The sequence below is a fragment of the Micromesistius poutassou genome (genome assembly GCF_964030765.1).
Source record: "Micromesistius poutassou genome assembly, chromosome: 4".
Taxonomy (NCBI): domain Eukaryota; kingdom Metazoa; phylum Chordata; class Actinopteri; order Gadiformes; family Gadidae; genus Micromesistius; species Micromesistius poutassou.
In genome coordinates this window covers 14,554,229-14,574,061 of record NC_140274.1, presented here as the reverse complement: position 1 = coordinate 14,574,061, position 19,833 = coordinate 14,554,229, and the positions used below count along the sequence as shown (strand labels likewise).

Genomic DNA, 19,833 nt, shown 5'->3' with positions numbered 1-19,833 from the left:
TGACTGTATAAAAATCACTGTTAGAGTAGCTGGCTTGTTAAGGAAGGCTATGGGATGGATTTTGTGTATGGGTTAGTGACCGACTGCACATCCATGCTTATCAGGGAGCCTAGAGCAGGGGTGTCAAACGTACGGCCCGCAGGCCTAATCCGGCCCGGAGTGTAATTTAATCCGGCCCGCCAGATAATATCTAATATATAATATCTGTCTATCAGAACTGGCCCGCCGGCATTATCGCATTTCAGTGTTAACACGTTGACGCGCGTCTCGGCGCGTCAACTCCGGCAGCCCGTAATCCCGTACCTTCCCCCCCCGTCAACAATTCCGCCCGCGGACCCTGTTATAATGTAGTGTCCCCAATTAATGTAATGCAATTGGCCTGCCGACATATCGCATTTCAGCGTTAACGCGTTGACGCGTGTCTCGGCGCGTCAACTCCGGCAGCCCGTAATCCCGTACCACCCCTCCCCGCCCCCCCCCCCCCCCTCCAACAATTCCGCCCGCGGACCCTGTTATAATGTAATGTCCCCAAATAATGTAAAGCAATTGGCCCGCCAGCATATCGCATTTCAGCGTTAACGCGTCTCGGCACGTCTCAGCGCGGTAACCCTGGCGCGTCAAGCTGGTTAGCTGGTTAGCCTCTACGACACCAAACAATTCTGATTATGATGAAGCTAAGCTAGCTGATAAGCCTCTGGGTACTGACCGAGGCCAATGCCGCTGTTCTGCAGCAGGTAGCTGAGGTGGTCGAACATGGAGCGCTGGTTCTGACGGCTGATCCTGCAGAAGTAGCACAGGAAGCGACAGCAGTTGGTCACCATCTGGGGGAACCGGATCTCCTACAGAATGGGGGAAACCAGGATTCAGAGTCAGTCTTTGCTCTGCTCCTGAAGTGGGCTGGTTCATATATGACACAGGTAAAGAAACACGGGTTTAAAGTTCAACAGTTATTTTGTATTCTGATAGTTATGTGGTGCAGGATAGTTTAGTAACTTGGGTAAGCATCCGCTGTCTACCTGTAGACACCCTTGATATAAGGTGCAGTAAAAGCCTACCTGCTCCTTAATGTCATGTATCTGAGTTCACTTTTAGTATTGAATAAAAGCATCTGCTAAAGGACTAAATAGTTAATACTAATAGTGATGGATCAATAATGTATATATAATCAGACATATAAATGTGTAGGTGTTAAGGTATCCCAGATGAGTTACCTTGGAGTCTCCGCCCCCTCCCAGCACGTTGACCATCACCTCCATGACGGTCTCATGCATGCCCAGGGCTCGCATCAGGTTAGGGTGCTGGTAGAACACCTTGTTGTTCATGATGTTCCTGACAAAGAATACAATCAGAATCACAATCAAAATGAGTTCGAGTTAGGAGGAAAACTAGAACTAGAGCTAGAAGTAAAACTAGAAGTAGGATAAGGAGAAAAGAAGAGAAGGATTATCTAGAACAGAACTAGAATCAGTATTAGAACTAGACTTCTTCATGTATTCAATATTTATTAGAATCAGCATCAGAATTTGAATGAGAAATCCTTTTCAAAACTAAAATGTTAAAATGTACCCTTGAATTGTGAAGTTGTTTTAGTTTATTTTTTGACAAAAATGTGTTTTGTCACTACTGATGTTTTGCTGCTGTTAAAATATGACTTGTCCCTTTATCACTTGCATATCACTGGGAGAAATGCACAAACACACACACAGACACAGACACACACACACACACACACACACACACACACACACACACACACACACACACACACACACACACACACACACACACACACACACTCTCACCCGATGCTCTGGATCATCAGTCTCTCCTCCTCGGGGCCCATCTGGACGATGAGCAGCGAGCGGATTTGCCCCAGGCACTCCAGCAGGTCCATGGTGTCCTGGACTGATATGGCGTTGATGGCGTAGGCCTTGGGCAGGGAGCGGATCAGTTCCCCCAGGCCGTCGTACTGCCGATGGAGCAGGCTGAACATCATGCGCACCAGCTCGGGGTTCTGGATGAAGGACTCCTGGGCCCAGTGGATCATGGTGTGGGAGATCAGCTCTTGAAGGGTGCCTGGGTGATGGAGAGAGAGAGAGAGAGAGAGAGAGAGAGAGAGAGAGAGAGAGAGAGAGAGAGAGAGAGAGAGAGAGAGAGAGAGAGAGAGAGAGAGAGAGAGAGAGAGAGAGAGAGAGAGAGAGAGAGAGAGATTACAACCATGAGAAATGATGGATGCACATTAAAGATTAAATATGAATACTGATTTATAAATAAATTGTTTACCAGACAGCATGATCTAAAGTGGCTTACAGTCAAATAGCTTGACAGTAAAGCTTAGCTTGACAGTAGGGTTTGGACATTGAAATCTAAAAGTGTGTTAACATAAAGTAAGGTTGACACATTGTTTAACTTTAAAAGTCTGTTTGTTAATATCAGTTGAGGTTGACAGATAGTTTGGTAATTTCCCTTTAAATGTTAGTCAAGTTAAAGACAAATTATCTTGACAGTTAGCTTGCTGACATAAAGTAAGAGCGTGTTAGTTTGATCTTACTGGGTTTGGTCTCCTCCTTGACCTCCTGCTCCTCCTCCTCCTCCTTCTTGCGGAGGGTCTTCACCTTCTCCACCAGACTGTTGAGTCTGCCTCTGAGAGAGGTGTCCACCTCCACCTCCTCTGCCTCCCCTTCAATGACGATACCTACGAGGAGAAGAGGCGTGGAATAAGAGCTAACAAAAACTCTGACCTGATACGACAACAGCTCAAATTAATCCTGAATATTTGTGACACACAAACAACTACTAGTTCTGGATAAAATAATGTTAAATACTATAATATAATTAGGGCTGTCAAACGATTGCAATTTTTAGTTGTGATTAATCTAATAGTATTGTTGAGTTAACTCACAACCTATTTTAAATCCACAATGACACATTATAATGCGTCAATTTTAATTAATCAAATTAAAATAATCACACAAATAATGTACAATATCATGCATCATGTGTTAATTAATGCATCGTTGAACACAGGCTGGCAAACACAGCTGTTCAAAGAGAATGAATGAAATCGGCATTGAGCTGATAATGAAAGCAAGGGCGGCTTTATCTCAGAAAATCACTGACAAGGTTGACTTTCAAAGCTGGAAGGCAGATATTTAAAAAACATAGCGCCACTATGTTTAAGGCCCATGTGTCAGGCCCATGTTCCTGCAGTTATCAGGTCTAAGGCCCGAGAAGAGGCGTCTTACCACAGTGGAGGAGCAGGTCGTTGTGGAACTCAGCCAGCTTGTCTCTGACTTCCTCGGGCACAGGACAGTCCTCCTCGTCTGGACTGTGCTTGAAGTTGGTCAGCAAGATCAACTGGGAGGATTATAAAAAGGTAATGTTATAGATATGATATTTTTTATAGATATTTTAACAGATATGTTAAAATATATTTTTATTTATTTTCAGTTACTCAAACTCATACTGACATAACTGTCAACAAAAAACACACACACACACTTTTCATTCAGTCATTCACTCGATCACTCAGTCTCTCACCTATTAGTGCATTTTTGCTTGAAGTTTAAAAAAGGAAATGTTATAGCAAATATATATAATATATAACAAATATGTTAAAATATATATATTTATTTTATTTCACTTACTCAAACGCAACAAACATAACTGCTATAAACACACACACACACACACACACACACACACACACACACACACACACACACACACACACACACACACACACACACACACTCTTCCCTCATTCACTCAATCACTCTCTCAGCTGTCACGCCGTGGCGTACCTGGTCCTGCGGTGGGGAGCGGAACTCACGGGTCTTGCGAGCGGTCTCGGCGGCGCTCATGGTGAACGCCCGCATCAGCAGGTTGTAGCGCACGCGCTGGTCGCTCTGGATCTCCTTGACGAAATAGTCGGAGAACGCTATGATGCCCTCCACGCGATGACGCAGCTCGCAGTCGCAGAAGTACTGCAGCAGAGTGCACATCTGTGGGAGGGGGGGGGCTGGGTCAGGAGGTACACTGGGGATTGTGTTGTATTTACATCAGTAATAACACATTATGTCTGCATTCACATAAACACACCTATTCGTAAAAGAAATAGCCTGATGTAACGATAATAATGTGTGATGATGTGATGGTGATGATGTAAAAGTAGTTGATGATGATGATGATTATGATGGTGGTGTCACCTGCAGCTTGACAGACTCTGGAAGCTTCATCTGCAGCAGGCCTTCCTCCAGACCCTCTTCTCCCTCCTTCTCCTCGGCCTCCTTCTCCTCTGTCACATTCTCTCCATCCTCCACCTTCTCTGCCACTTCCTCCTCTTCTTTAGGTTCAGCTGGCTCCTCTTCATCTTTTGCTTCTTCTTCTTCTTTCTCCTCGGTTTTAACTCCCCCCTCCTCATCCTCCTCCTCATCGCCCATCCCCTCGTCCTCCAGCTCCACATCCCCATCTTCCTTCTCCTTCACCTCCTCAACGCCTGCCTCCTTCTCTTCCTCCACCTCCTCCTCCTTCTTGGCCCCGAACACGTTGGGGTCAATCATCTTGAGGATGTGCTGGGAGTCCTCGTCGTTGAAGATGCCCATGATGAGCAGCGTGCTGATGAGCTTCAGGATGGGCACGAAGTGGAACTCCACACTGCCCCCCACCGGGTCCCGCATGGCCTGGCTGCCGTCCAACACCGCCTCCGTCAGCATGCTGGTGGCCTTCGTCTTCAGCTCCTGAGGTGGTCACGGCAACGACGGGAATGGAGAAGGTGGGTTGAATGATATATCGTGAAAAACATTAATACACAAGAATACAGACAGAGATCAACCCCATTTTATATAGCTGAAGATACTACTGAATAACTGCAGTAAATGTGAATGAAGGAGCACCTCAAAATAAAATCTTCTAGAGACAGAGTTTACAAGAAAATGATTCTGATATCTCTGAACTGTTGCGAGCAAAGTAGACAAATGGTTATTGTAAAAAGTTTAAGAGATAAAAGAAAACCTTTATCACAGAATAGTATGACTTATTACACAGATTTCAATCCAAAACACATTGTATATTCCATAAACAAAACAAAAAGTAAACAAAAGAAACAAAAGTAAAAGTCATAAATCTCTGGAGAGATCGCCACCCCCTTCTCACCTGCAGGGGGAAGACGGGGCTGAGGGTGTACAGATCAGGGTCTGTCCCGACAAAGTTGATGGAGGAGAAGTGCAGCTTGGGCCGTAGGCAGGTGGTGAGCCCCACACCAGGCAGGGCGTGGTCCTTCTCCTCGTCGGGGTACAGCTTGATGCTCAGGGTCTCCTCCGACATGGGCACGATGAACTCCCTGTTGGTGCCCAGGCGCGCTCGCTTGGCCGACTCCAGGTGGATGCTGATGAGCAGGTCGAAGTAGCCGCTCCTCAGGGGCCCGGGCAGGTAGGTGTTCTCGATGGCGTAGAAGAGCTGCGACTCGTCCACGTGGCTGCAGAGTGCGTGCGCCACGCGGTTGTTGCCCAGCGCGCACACGGCACAGTAGAGCATGAGCGTGTGGAAGTGGAACTTCATCAGGTCCTGGCGCTCGGACAGCTCCAGGATGTCAATGCATCTGGGGAGAGATGGGAGAGAGAGACACAGAGGTGTTAGGAGAGAGAAATATGTACGGAGAGGCTGAAAAACAAAGATGGGAGAGAGAACATAGTAGAGGAGGCAGAGTGGGAGAGAGGGAAAGAAAGAACTATAGATTCACACAGATGAAGCAGTATTAGTTTCAACAATTAAAAAATAATTATACATTTTAAACTAGTTCAAGATCAAATGTAGAAAGAGGATAAGAGAGAGATAGAAAGATATCATGGATACCAGTATGGTCTGGTATTAGTCTCCCAGGAACTAGTTCTGATAACCAGGTTCCTTCTGGTCTTGTACCAGCTCCTAGTCTGGTACCGGGTCTGGTCTGGTAACAGGGTCTGGTTTGGTACCAGCTCCTGGTCTGGTACCGGGTCTGGTCTGGTAACAGGGTCTGGTTTGGTACCAGCTCCTGGTCTGGTACCGGGTCCGGTCTGGTAACAGGGTCTGGTTTGGTACCAGCTCCTGGTCTGGTACCGGGTCCGGTCTGGTAACAGGGTCTGGTTTGGTACCAGCTCTTGGTCTGGTACCGGGTCTGGGTTCTGGTGTGCTACCCACCGGTTCTCCTCTGGGATGTGCAGGGCCATCATGATGAGGGGCTCCACACACTCCACCACCCAGCCCAGGCGCTCGCTGATGCGGCCCACCCGGGGGTTCAGGAAGTGGTTGGGCATGCGGCTCCAGATCACTGGGGTCAACATCTGGACGTCCAGCCGAGGAGGACACTGGGGCACCGGGTTCATACGCTCGCTGCGGAACATGGCCGCCGAGATGGGCATGATGTTCTGGAGAGAAGAGAGATGACGGTCGAGAAAGACAGTTAATTAGTGTTTTTTTTGATGGGCTGTGTCCCTATGAAGCAACATCAACTTTCTTCAGCTCATTGTTGATCGCATCCCCTGCCTGTACCACGTCTGACTGACTCATTCTAATCTAGGTCAAGGTCACATATACCTGGCTGTCTATCATCTTAATAATAATTGATTGTTCAATGAAGCAAATCTCTGTTTTTGTGAGCTGCGGGTGAGGTTCTCACCTTGAGTTTCCCCAGCTCCAGCTGCACCATGTTCTGACTGGAGGGCTGCACAAAGACCGCTGGGAACAGCTTGGTGTTTGGCTCCACCTGCAAGGCAGCATAACATTGCATCACACATTACATCATAACAGCTCCGAAATGTGCCCTCAGTCTGCGACTGCTAGTTGCCACACACACACACACACACACACACACACACACACACACACACACACACACACACACACACACACACACACACACACACACACACACACACACACACACACACACACACACACACACACACACACACACGTGTGTGTATTTTCACTCCTCCTCTCTCACCTGGTAGAAGGTGTTTATTTCCTTCCCATTGGCTGTGAAGGTCATGAGGCCGGTTGCCAGGTCGACCAGGCAGCCAACCACCATATCCTCCTGGCTGAAGCGCGTCTGCTGATTACTGACCAAGTCTCCTCCCCACACCATGTAGCAGTTACTGTGCTTCATACTGCAAAAAATACACACAAGATATTTTTTACTTACACCTATTATCCACTTTATTAGTTAACCATTCATTAGGTCAACCTCATCGGTGCTGTACAGCTAGTCCCTTGGTAAACATTATATATATATATAGCTATGAATACTGACCTGTCATGGATGTTTCCCCGGTCGTCCCCCACGGTGATGGTGACGTTGCGGACCTTGGTGAGGTCGAAGGAAGGGTCGTACATGTGATAGTCGGGGGTCACCCAACCCACCCACACAGCTGACGGTTCCTGGCCTGCGAAGATCCTCAGAGAATAGTAGTACTGAGGAGAGGGACAATACATATTATTAGAGAATATTAGTACTGAGAAGAGGGACAATACATATTATTAGAGAATAGCAGTACTGAGAAGAGGGACAATATATATCACTAGAGAATAGAAGTATTGAGGAGAGGGACAATACATATCACTAGAGACAAGTATAACTCGAAAAGAGTAGTAAGTCGGATCGAGTGCATCAAGAAGCCTTACAGAATACTAGAAGGCCTACTAAGGACAGATAAAACAATGCTCAAGAAAGAATGTGGTACTAAAAGACAGAAACGATTATCTATGTAGGAAATTCAAATATATATAAAGAACATTTTTCAAGAGGCAACATTTAGCAATCAAATGACCGATGATCCGCTAATTGTGAGGCTGATCTTACAGTGGTGGTGTTCAGGATGATCTCTGGGTCGTCACGGTCATCCGGCACCACGTCCTCCATCAGACGAGGGACGGTGGGCGGGGCCGGGGGTGGAGACAGTGTTGTCATGGCAGCCTTCTTCGTCTTGGCAAAGAATCTAGATGACCACGCAGAAACAAACAAGGGTTAATAATATAATGTAAAAAGTAAAAATAAAATAAAGTTTTGTCCTTGAATCTGGATTGGTCAATGAGCATCATCAGCTTAATATGTAGATGACAGGGTTGTTTTATTGTTTTAAAATTATTTTGCAGCTGCCAAAGGGATTTCACATGGCGAAAAGGAAAATCATGACCACCAAATGGAGAATAACATAGCACACATAACATAAAACGGCAAATTCAAACGTCTATTTAGTCAAAGTGTTGTGGTCTTCCCGGTCATCGGTCATAGGCCTACTAGTAGTAGTAGTAACCAACCAATCATGGAGCACAAAATAATCAGCTCCGGGCACTTTCCAAAACCACAGACACCCCCCACACCCAGCCGTTTTCCCCCCTCACCCCTTCTTCTTGCCCTTCTCTGACAGCGTGTCCTTCTCGTTCTCCGAGGTCACCTCCCTGGCCACCGAGGGCTCCTTCTTGTCCTCTTCCTGCTCCTTGCGGCTTGCCGACTTCTTCAGCACCTCAAACTCAGAGTCGGGCTCCTTCACCACCCCCACCTCCTCCTCGGGGATGGTGAGGGCGTGGGTCAGAGGCGTGGTGCCGGCGGTCACCTTGAAGACCTCGTGGAACTGGACGGGCATGCTGAGGCGCATGAACAGCATGTCCGTGTTGGCGTTCTGCGAGCCAAACGTCTTGTGGTTGATCTTCAGGCAGGGGGCAGTGTCCACCGTCCCGTCCACACGGGACACCTTTAATGAGGACACAATTACGATTATGACGAGGGCCGCGGTACCAAACATGTGGGTCGGGACCCCATTTGGGGCCGGCTGATATCCATATTGTAGGGTCCCGGGAGGCTGTAAACAAGCCCAACTTATTCACTGCAGGCATACAGTTTGGCAAATATTTATTAGAGGCAATATAATAAAAACCCATTTGTGCAGTTTAAATATCAATATAAAGTAAATACTTCCCTAGTTGGATTTATTACGAGTCAAAAATGTTAGCCAACTAAACTTAGTGTTGTGCTTGCAAAATAATATCACTGTGTTCTGGCGCTACCTCAATATGGCTGTGGCTGGTGGGGACGGGTTCGAACTGGGGCAGGCTCTTGCTGAACCACATGGTGATGTCTCGCTTCATGTTGATGGCGAAGGGTTCGAATCCCTCCTGCAGACCACAGATGGCGAAGTAGCGTAGGCTACTAACGTTCTGACCGAGGTTGATGCGGCCGACCTGCGATAAGCCCAGTGTGCACACCGGGATGAAGCCTGGGGGAGGCAAACAGACTCAAACTAGCAACATGGCTCTGAACTAACATTTGATACTAGCAACTCAGCTTCTACCTAACAGTAGATCACTCTCCGGCTTGGGTAACGCAGGAACGTGCGTTCCTTTAGTCTAGTAAAGTAGTGTAGTTACCGATATTTTTAGTGTAATGCGTTACTTTACTTCGTTACCCAAAAAAGTTATATTGTTACTGTAATCCGTTACTTTGTAACTCGTTACCCCCAACACTGGCAGCGAGCAACATAGCCACTACCTCAAGTCTACTAAAAACCCATTGATTAGCTTATAAAACCCAGCTCGCAACCCAGTAACTAGCGAATAGTACAATCTTTAGAGTGCTAATCCAGAGTAAGATGCTAATCATGCTACTCTAGAATCAAAATCCTACTCAGTTAAATGCTAACCTGGGGATAATGCTGATCTATTGTAAAATATTAACACAGACATGCTGAGTATAACATATCGACCAGGTCTTCCCCACCTTCTCCGATCTCAATGTCCTTGAAGGCCATCTCGGACCCAGAGTCGCTGATCAGCATCTCTCCATTGAGGGTGAACATGATGTTCATCTCCGTCAGGTCGATCATGCAGCCCACCACATCGCCCGACAGCCACTGGCGACCGAATGGCTCATTACCCACGTGCCAGCGCTGGGCCTGGGAAGGTTAAAGGTCAAAGAGCAGAGAGAGTTCAGAACAGTACAGATGCCTATTTCACACATTCAGTATGTGTACATGCACACAAATAAACCAGTCTTAAACTTGTTTAAGATTCATATTCATATATGATATATCATATCAGTATAATCATATCAGTACATATTAACTGAAGTGTAATCACCTTTGTTTGGTTTTGCGAATTGATTTATGCCCTTAACATAACGTGGTTAAGACAACCAGGTTCCTGGAACATCATTCGATGTACTTGGCCATGTAAACACTTAAAATGGGTTACTGAACAGTGAGGTAATTCTGTGCATGCAGAAAGTGTTAACCAAGTGTTTACATATATCACTGACCTATGAGGGCTCACTGTTTGGATCATTTTTGGACCGACAAGGAGACGTTGTTGATATTAGATCTAATGAGATATCTAAACATGTCAACGGGCAAAAAATGCAGCAACTGGGATATTTTTGAAAACGTTTAGTTTTGTTACAGCCTTACCCGGACTGAGCTGTTTAGCATGCAAACATTCTGATCAAGTGTGTGTGTGTTTCAAAAGCACAGAAGAAGCGGCTGCGAGCGGATGGCTCACCTTGTTGCCGTTGAACACGTAGGCCAGCTCGTCGGCTCCCAGCTCGGTGTCTGCGTGGACGCTGGGTCGGGCCCAGCCCACCCTCATCTCCCCCGTGGTCACCGCCTCAAACTCAAAGTACCACTTCCCCTGGGTGACGGCGTAGGACTTCTCTGCCCGGAAGATACGCACCTTGTCCCCACGCATGTTCTCCAGGCCGTGGCCGGCTACACACACACACACACAGGAAAAACACAAAATTACCAACAGATGAAAAATATTGCCCACATGGATATAGCAATAATACAATAGGCAGCAAAATCAGGCTTTGCATCAATGTCAATTCACAGGTTTACAAGCTGAAAAGAGTACCAATAAGCTTGTTTATGTGTTATGCTTCCTTTTAGTTAGTGGTTAAGGTGTTGTACTCCCAGCTGAAGGCTTCTGGGTTCGAAGCAGTGATCACTTCTTACTTGCCTTAACACCTACCTACTCATTAAAGACATGCAACTCAATCTACTGTACAATCAAATTTGTTATTTTATGATTATTAGCATTACTGGTAGGAGTATAATTCATATTTCTATAAATTAATTTAGGGTTGCGTTGCGTACGTACTGCTTTCCTGATCTGGAGGCTCGATGTTGTAGCCGTAGCCAATCAGAGTGCGGACAGCGTTGTTGACACTGTCCCGATTGGTCTTCTTAGTTCTCTCGTCCAATAGGACGTATGGGACCAGACGAGGGTTACGCTTGTTCAAGATGTCCTGGGAGCGAGCGTAACACAAGGGGAACCAAATTGAATGTGTTGAAGTCAGGTTCAAATATAGATATGCTGCCATAGAATATAAACCAACCTATTGAGTTTTTTTTACATTGAACACATAAATATAACAACAAACAAAAAAAGTAAGAAAAGCAAACAATTGTTCATGACAGGCAGTGTTCTGATTGGACATTCCTGATTTGCTGATTGAGTGATTGAAGCACAGAATAATTACATTTTAATTGAATTGGTTAAAAGAAGACCAGAGTTTGCTTTTTATTGCAACTTTTAAAATGTAATTTTAAATAATTTATTTACAAAGAAAATACATTTGAAAAAGAGCAGAACATCTCATTCAGAAGGCCAAACAGAATACCAGAACCATACCTGTACGATGCTGTAGGTCCAGCCCTGTCGGACCCGGTCCCTGGCCCAAACGTTGTGCCCGTTCTCTGCCAGTTTCTCCACCAGCTGGTTCTGGTTGGGTGTCAGTTTGACGTGGCTGAGGTCCAGAGGGGCGGGCTTGTATGCGTTCACCATCACATAGCTATATAAGACAGATAAATACACAGCAGTTCAGTCATTAAAGAGCAGGTAGGGGTTAGGGCATCTTGCTCAAGGATGGCTGTGGACATTGGGCACCGAACTCAGAACCTACGACTATCCGGCCCATAATACACATTAAAGATAATCATGATGGAACTTGTTTCTGTCACAATTGTTCTACTCAAGGTAGAAAAAATAAAATGACAGAATATAAAATAAAAATAAACTTAAAAGTATTAAGCACAATAATTGGGTGCAATTTAAAGGAGGAGTGCATGAACATCCAGCCAAACTAGTTTTGTTTGCTAGTTCTTACGTCTTGGGCAGCTTGATCTTCTTAAGGTTCTCCTCTGCCTTCTCGTCTCCCATCCCCACGTGGCAACCCAGGGCCAGCAGAGTCCTGCACAACAAAACACAACACGATACCTTCACCACGTGGTCTTGGGTTTGATTCCCATCTTTGGGGGAAACCCCAACAGTTTCTCCTAACAGGATGGATTTAAGTTTGACGGAAAGACATGAAATATGAATATGATTATCAATGATATTAAGTACAGGTTGTTTTGCAATCAAGAAAAGATCACGGTAAATTCAGTATTTTACTTTTATGAAACCGTGCCTCTGCATGCTTTGAATAATATATATCTTGCAAACAAGCAACCCAGCGTTACCCTACCCTACCCTAAAAATGGTGCTTAATTCTTCCTGAGGTCAGATGGAAACCCTTTCATTCCAGCCCCTCCACTCACTTGAGGGTCTCGGCAGACATCTGCAGGTTGTAGTTCCTCTCGGGCTCCGGGAGGCTGTGGAAGTCCAGCAGGCAGGGGTGGAGCTTCTTGTTGTCATCTCGGAACTGAAGGGAGCGAGAAATTAATCTTATGTCGACACCTGACATGGCAAGCAAAAGAATGGCGCCTTGTGTATTTATTTGGAGACTTAGGCACCATATTTAATAAAGAACTCAAGCACAATCGTCATACATATTCAACACTGTGTTTTACAAAGAACAAAATCATAGGCTTTGTTGTACGATCTATCTCCTGGGCTACCCTGTGTGTGTGTGTGTGTGTGTGTGTGTGTGTGTGTGTGTGTGTGTGTGTGTGTGTGTGTGTGTGTGTGTGTGTGTGTGTGTGTGTGTGTGTGCGTGTGCGTGTGTGTGTGTGCGCGCTCACAGGGGCGTATGTCCAGCCTTGCTCGATGCGGGTCACAGCCCACAGCTCATGGATGTTCTCCGCCAGCTTCTCTCGGATCCGCTCCAGGTTAGGCGGCAACACAATCTAAACCCACACACAAAACATCAACGAATACAGCAGACGAAAACCTTTGTCAGCTTTAAAGGTTCCCTATGTTACCCCCAGGTGTGAGGTCTAGATACCTCCATTATGAAAGAGTTATTTCTAGAATACATTTCTCTAATTAGGCATGTGGTAAGAATGCCCACTGGGCGCCTCCCTAGGGAGGTGTTCCAGTGGGGAGGAGACCTCGGGGAAGACCCAGGACTAGACAGAGAGATTATATCTCAACACTGGCCTAGAAACGCCTCGGGCTCCCCCCTGTCAGAGCTTGTCAATGAGGCCCGGGAAAGGTGAAAGTCTGGGGCCCCCTTGCTGGAGCTGCTGCCCCCGCGACCCGACCCCGGATAAGCGGTTTCACGATGAGGATGAGGACATTTCTCTAATACATCCCACAGAATATTTTTTGCAGTTCAATTTTTGATTGTATGCCCTGATTGTTCTCAGCCTCCCTTTTAAGGCACTTTGGATCAAAGCGTCTGCTGAACAACTGGGTGTGTAGTAGCGTTCAGAGGAGGAGGGGCCCCTCACCTGGACCGTGTCCACAGGGCAGGGGGTGAAGGAGGTGTGCGTGAGCGACTGGGTGGGGCCCAGCAGGTTGCGGACACCGTTGTAGTCGTGTTTGTACTCCTTGATGGGCTCGATGCGCATGCGGTCCTTGGGCAGCAGGGCCTCGTAGCACGGGGCGTAGCCCGGCGGCGGCATGAACTTGAAGTCACCGTGACGACCGCCCAACAGGAAACGAGCCCTGGGGTGAGAGGTCAAGCCAAGCAAAAACACGGCATTAATGATGATTAAGATATTGCCTTGATTTAAACAGCAACTTGGCAACTTATACAACTAAATTTCTCAAACATAATATATAAAATGTTTCTTTCTTTTTTTTTTCTTTATTAAGGCTCTTTCTAAAAACTTAGTTATGCTTTTTATTTTTAATTAAGTATAACGTCCTTGAGGCAGTCAACCACCATAAACGCCTAAACTATCAATTTGTTATCCTTTGCTAAGTCCTTAATCAAGTCACCATGACTACCACAAAAAAAGCAGGGAAAAAACAAATGCGAAACTGACTTGATGCCAGCGGAGAAGCTGATGACCGGGAAGAAGAGGCCGTCAACGTTGAAGTTCTCAAACATGCCCTGCACCGGGTGTCCGTTGATACGGAAGGAGATACTGGGCACGCTCAGATCCAGACAGCAGCTGACCACGTCGTCGGCCGCCAACACGTGCTGATTGGGCGAGGCCACCTGGCGCGGGACAGTGCCTGAGGATAGACATGAAGCCAGGGGACACAGCAGTTGGCGGATTACATCATCAACTAAAAACAGAATGATGTCCCTGTAGGGAGAGGATTCACCGCTGATTCTAAATGACTCCACTCTCTCAGCATTAGCAGTAGAAGTATGCATGCTAAGATAAGGATATGCTAATTCTACGTCACTCTTCCCCCTTAGCAGCATTAGCAATGGTTACCCGCCCTGATTTTCCTCCTTCCAACCCTGAGTATGAGGTCCTCCCAGCTCACCTGACCAGAGGTGTAGCCCGTCAAAGCCGTAGGAGTACAAGTCGTCTCCCACCCCGTTGCCTCCCCAGCCCTCTCCTCCTCCGGGGTAGGGGCTGTAGCCCTCCGTCAGGGCCCAGCCCACCCTCAGGTGGCTGGCCTGCGCTGTCACGAAGGGCTCCACCTGGTCCACCATCATCTCAAAGTACCACTTCTTGTACTGGGTGGAGCCCTCGCACGTCCCCAGGAAGATGTTAGGCCTCACACTGAGAACCGAAACCAGAAACAAAACTTTTTTTTTTCTTTTACATAAAATATGAAACTACTAAGAATTTGTCCTGATATTTTGGCCAGAAAACAACAAACATTCCTCTCTATATTATATATTTGTGTAGGTTTTTTTGCAGTGGGATTAATGCACTAAAGGAGATAACATCTAGCATAGGACTGTAGGGCCTGCACACCCTTTGTTACCCAAACAATACTAACAGATTGTTTTAAAGTCTGACGTGTGGTCTCTGTCTATAAATTCAGTACCTGGTCACATAGTTGACAATGTTGGTCTGTAGCAGAAGGTCGCGACCCGGAAGTAGATTCTCAGTGATGAGGTTCTGATTGGATCTGACGGCCACACCGTTACACACACACAGAGAGCGCAGCACATCCAGGACCTGCAGGGGGCAAAAGAGAGCTCAGCTCCACCCCTATCTCCAATCGTTTCTATCATCATAACTCGCCTCTCTCCAGTTGTACTCCCTGGTTTCCTCTTGGGTTCTTCACCAAACCAACCTAATAGGATGATTAAATCAGGCAACACCCTGAATTTTCTGTCTGGGATTAATAAAGCACTATTTGATCTTATCTTCAAACCAGTGATTAATAAGTAAACTACACAGTCCAGGATGGAGTATGTATGAATTTACAACAAAAGTTATAAGGAGGAGCTTGATGTTTTGTAGTTTGATATTGGTTTCATGATGAGTGTGTATTTTTCCATAGTGATAAATAAATTCTCTGCCGTTGGCAGAGAACAACAATAGAACATAAAATAATACTGCAGGGGCTACCAAACATGGGAGTTGTGATTTATTTTTGTGATACCTTATATCTTTGTGCACATGCTTCCACCCACACAACGCTGCTCTACTCCTATATAAATTATGTTTTATCAGACCTTTCAAACCTTTTAAATAGAAAATTATATATAGCTTATTAGTCAATATCTAATAAGCTATAGCTTGAAACTCTAGAGTTTTGTCCTGATATTACCGTTGGGGATCACTCACTGACTACTGTAAGACTGTAAGACTCCAGTTCATCCTGACCATCTCGTTGGGAACCACTAACTAACTAACTAAGACTCCAGTTTGTCCTGACCCTCTGGTTGGGAACTACTAACTAATCAACTACTCATAGAGTAAAGTTTGTCCTGACCTTCTGGTTGGGAACTACTAACTAATCAACTACTCATAGAGTAAAGTTTGTCCTGACCTTCTGGTTGGGAACTACTAACTAATCAACTACTCATAGAGTAAAGTTTGTCCTGACCTTGTGGTTGGGAACTACCTAACCTAACTAACTAACCACTGTAATGCTGCTTTTCCACCGACAGTATCAGCTCGACTCGACTCAACTCGCCTCGCCTCCAGGCGCGTTTCCATCGAAAAAAGTACCTCTTCAATGTGGGCGGGTCGTAGAAAAGAACCTCTCCACCATGGGCGGGTCGTCATTAGGTTTTAATCACGGGAGACGCGATTCCCGGGAAATCTGAATCTGATCAAGACTATTTCCTGATTCCCGGGAAAGGTTATGATGGGAAATAAAATAAAATAAAAAGCGCAATGACTGCGCGTCTATTGTTGTCATACGGTAACGTTGATGGAGGCGAAACTCGAGCCCTAGGAAAGGAACAACACTAAAACGAAACAGCGAAACGCTGATCCGGAGCTCCAGCCACACCGGACACACACAACCACGCACAGCCTAACTCTAGCCCCGGGAAAGGTGCGACACACACAGCGAAACGCTGATCAGTGTCCCCCTCGGGAGCGGGTTCGTGGACTCCAACCACGCCAGACACAACTTAACTTTGAGTGATTATTCCCATTTACAGCCGCTGGCCAATCAGTTACCAGCAGCCTGTTTACGTCACACAAAAGTACCTACTCCGCTCGCTTAGAACCTCGACGGAGGTAGTACTAAAAAAAAGTACCCGGTACTAGGTACCAGGTACTTTTTTTGCCAATGGAAACGCAAAAAAGGCGTGGTGAGTCGAGTCGAGCTGGTACTGGCGGTGGAAAAGCGGCAAAAGTCTACAGTTTCATCCTGACCTTGTGGTTGCGTCCATGTTTGTCCAGCAGAGAGATGATGGACTTGATGTGGTTCTCCTGGATGATGTTCAGAACCTCAGGACTCTCAATCAAAACACAATACAGCACCTCCAGAATACCTGGAGACGGCAAAACCTCATCAGAACGCAGTAAAGAACCTCAAGAATACCTGGAGACATCATAACCTCATCAAAACACAGTGAAGAACCTCCAGAACACCTTGAGACATCACAACCTCAAGAAAGACCTGTACACATCTTCCAGAATACCTGGAGACATCACAACCTCAATAGAACACCTGGAGACATCACAACCTCAACAAAACACTGTACACAACCTCCAGAATACCTGGGCACATCACAACCTCAATAGAACACCTGGAGACATCACAATCTCATCAGAACACAGTACAGAACCTCCAGAACACCTCCAGAACACCTTGAGACATCACAACCTCTTCAAAACAGTGTGAGGAATGTGAGATGGCGGTCAGATTCCTTTCTCATACTGGCTCTTCAAGGAATAAAACATTGGGGTTTTTCTGTAAAATTCTAACTCACTCTATGTTCTCTAGAATATATTCTATTTAGAGCTGTTGTTTAGGTGTGGTTACCTGAAGACGCCTCCAGTCGGTCCAGTTTGCTCACCAACCAATCCAAGTTGTCACAGAACAGAGCACAGTTGGAGCGGTTCCCTCGGATCAGAGAGGCTGATCCGTCCAAAGAGAAAGAGAAGGACGAGGACAGAGAGACAACAAAGAAAGGGAATCAGGATTACCGGTAATATTGTACTATTGTAACCAAGAGGGGCGCAAAGGAAATGTATCTTCAAAGCCTTGGTGGAGCGGGAGCTATGAACAGAATCTTAATGAACACCAATAAAGTTAGTTCTGATTGGACTTCGCCAGCCCCTACCCAGCAGCTCGTAGAGCAGGTTGACGATCTCCTTCCAGGACTCGGCCGCCTCCTCGCCAGCGAACTCCGAGAATTCAGCGGCGGTGTTGTAGATGTTGAGGCGGTCGATGCACTCCAACACGATGGTGATCATGCCCTGGACAACATAAATCAAAACGTATGAAGAATGTATGACTGAGTGTGATGGGATGTTCTAGAGCAAAGGAGAGCTGCTTTGCGTAACTCTGGGAGTTGAGTAGGACTAGATTAATATAGGATGGATTATTTTGGATTATTGGGAATTATTGGCATTTGAAATATGTATAATGTACTATGCATTTGGATTTGGATTATCGTTTGTGGATTAGGGATTGTGGATTATTGTCATTATGGATTATGGTTATATCGATAATGGCCAATGGAGAACGGATTATGTATTATCTAAAAAGGATGATGCACCATTTATTTGTTTTATTGAGAGTTTATATATTCTACATTATGAGAATATATAAACTTTCTAAATTCTGGATTGTGGATGATTAATTATATTGATTATAGATTATGCAAGATCGATTATGGATGACAGTTTAAAGATGATTATGGCACCTCCTCCTGGAAGAGGTTCTGTCGGTTGCGGAGGGACCGCAGCTTGGTCTGCTTCTCCTCGTGCTCCAGCTCCTCCTCAGGGGGTCTGAAGTAGAAGATGAGGTCCTGCAGGGAGAGGATCACCCCCTCAAGGGGCAGGTTGATGGGCCCCGGGGCCTTGCTCTTCGCCTTCAGGGAATCCAAACCCCTGGAGGGATGGGACGCACAGGGAGATGTTCACAGTTAATCTAATAGGGGGCGGGTTTAATATGATGACTGCACAGAGGAGCGCCCCGTGGGAGCGATGTTGAGGCATGTTCATAAACAAACAAGATGGCGGTTCTGGTCGGCACCTGCTGATAACACCCCTTGGAATTTGAAAACGAACTGAGACGTTCCAGACTAATTGGTCTGACGATGTCAGGCAAGCTTGGTGTTAGAAAGCAACAGAAACTGAGAGTGAAAGTACTTTGAATCATAAAGTACTTTCGCCAAAAGCACTTTTGGCGATTGTTCCTAGGCTGTAGATCATGGCTTAGTGTCAGAGTTTACGGTTTGGAGTCAGGGTCAGGTTTCAGAGGTTAGGGACCTACATGATGAAGTGTCTGATGAAGAGGTCAGAGGAGCTATAGGGTTAGGCTCTGGTGTTAGGGTTAGGGTCAGAGGTCAGATGTTAGGGACCTACCTAATAAAGTGTCCGAAGAGGTCAGAGGAGCTATAGGGTTAGGCTCTGGTGTTAGGGTTAGAGTCAGAGGTTAGGGACCTACATGATGAAGTGTCTGAAGAGGTCCTGGGTGCTGTAGGGTCAGGGGTTAGGGTCGGAGGTCAGAGGCTCAGGACCTACTTGATGAAGTGTCTGAAGAGGCCCGTGGTGCTGTAGATCATGCGGGCGGCCTGAGACTCCTCTGTCTGGGAGCGGGAGACAGTCAGAGCATCGTCCATGTGGCCCTCCTGGTGCAGGATAGTCTGAGGAGGAGCAGAAAGGAGTAGGTTAGGGAGGAGGAGGAGGAGGAGGAGGAGTTACTGTAAGAGAGAAAAAGGAGGAGAGCAGGAGGAGGGTAAGGAGATTAGGATGAGGGGAGGAGAAGGAGGGGAGTGGTAGGAGGAGGGGGAGGTAGAGGAGGTGCAGGGAAGTGGAGGAAGAGGAGGAGGAGGACTGTTTTTTTAATAAGCTTCAGACACGATGAACAGACTGTGAACCTGCATCATGTTTGCATCTGTTGGACAATACGTAAAAGGTTTTTACTCTTGGCTCTCCAGAATAACTGTAAGAGTAAAATCTGAACCAGATGTATTTCAGCAGCCTGGCTTTGCCTTACAGCAGCAACAGGAAGCTTTGGGGAAGCAGGAGCATTTTGCAATAAAACACTACATTTCCCCATGTGCCTTCACTGAGTATAGCTTCAGATAGCATG

General features: G+C 46.3%; 1 protein-coding gene across 2 annotated transcripts in view; it reads right to left on the bottom strand.

Moving 5' to 3' along the window:
* Positions 1-19,833, bottom strand: part of ryr1b (ryanodine receptor 1b (skeletal)) — a 108,233-nt gene that overhangs the window by 60,894 nt on the left and 27,506 nt on the right. For both annotated transcript variants that reach the window (XM_084466609.1, XM_084466610.1), the window contains exons 12-42: positions 19,263-19,384; positions 18,440-18,626; positions 17,855-17,990; positions 17,554-17,649; positions 16,941-17,059; positions 15,148-15,281; positions 14,635-14,876; positions 14,181-14,373; positions 13,641-13,857; positions 12,990-13,094; positions 12,567-12,670; positions 12,134-12,217; positions 11,659-11,818; positions 11,125-11,272; positions 10,528-10,733; positions 9,752-9,926; positions 9,043-9,251; positions 8,380-8,729; positions 7,838-7,973; positions 7,289-7,449; positions 6,983-7,145; positions 6,656-6,742; positions 6,178-6,404; positions 5,155-5,599; positions 4,209-4,739; positions 3,804-4,004; positions 3,246-3,357; positions 2,552-2,695; positions 1,803-2,076; positions 1,212-1,329; positions 707-839 (exon numbers count right to left, since the gene is read on the bottom strand). In XM_084466609.1, the coding sequence (XP_084322735.1) occupies positions 707-839; positions 1,212-1,329; positions 1,803-2,076; positions 2,552-2,695; positions 3,246-3,357; positions 3,804-4,004; positions 4,209-4,739; positions 5,155-5,599; positions 6,178-6,404; positions 6,656-6,742; positions 6,983-7,145; positions 7,289-7,449; positions 7,838-7,973; positions 8,380-8,729; positions 9,043-9,251; positions 9,752-9,926; positions 10,528-10,733; positions 11,125-11,272; positions 11,659-11,818; positions 12,134-12,217; positions 12,567-12,670; positions 12,990-13,094; positions 13,641-13,857; positions 14,181-14,373; positions 14,635-14,876; positions 15,148-15,281; positions 16,941-17,059; positions 17,554-17,649; positions 17,855-17,990; positions 18,440-18,626; positions 19,263-19,384 (5,719 nt within the window). The remainder of the gene's footprint in view (positions 1-706; positions 840-1,211; positions 1,330-1,802; positions 2,077-2,551; positions 2,696-3,245; positions 3,358-3,803; positions 4,005-4,208; positions 4,740-5,154; positions 5,600-6,177; positions 6,405-6,655; positions 6,743-6,982; positions 7,146-7,288; positions 7,450-7,837; positions 7,974-8,379; positions 8,730-9,042; positions 9,252-9,751; positions 9,927-10,527; positions 10,734-11,124; positions 11,273-11,658; positions 11,819-12,133; positions 12,218-12,566; positions 12,671-12,989; positions 13,095-13,640; positions 13,858-14,180; positions 14,374-14,634; positions 14,877-15,147; positions 15,282-16,940; positions 17,060-17,553; positions 17,650-17,854; positions 17,991-18,439; positions 18,627-19,262; positions 19,385-19,833) is intronic.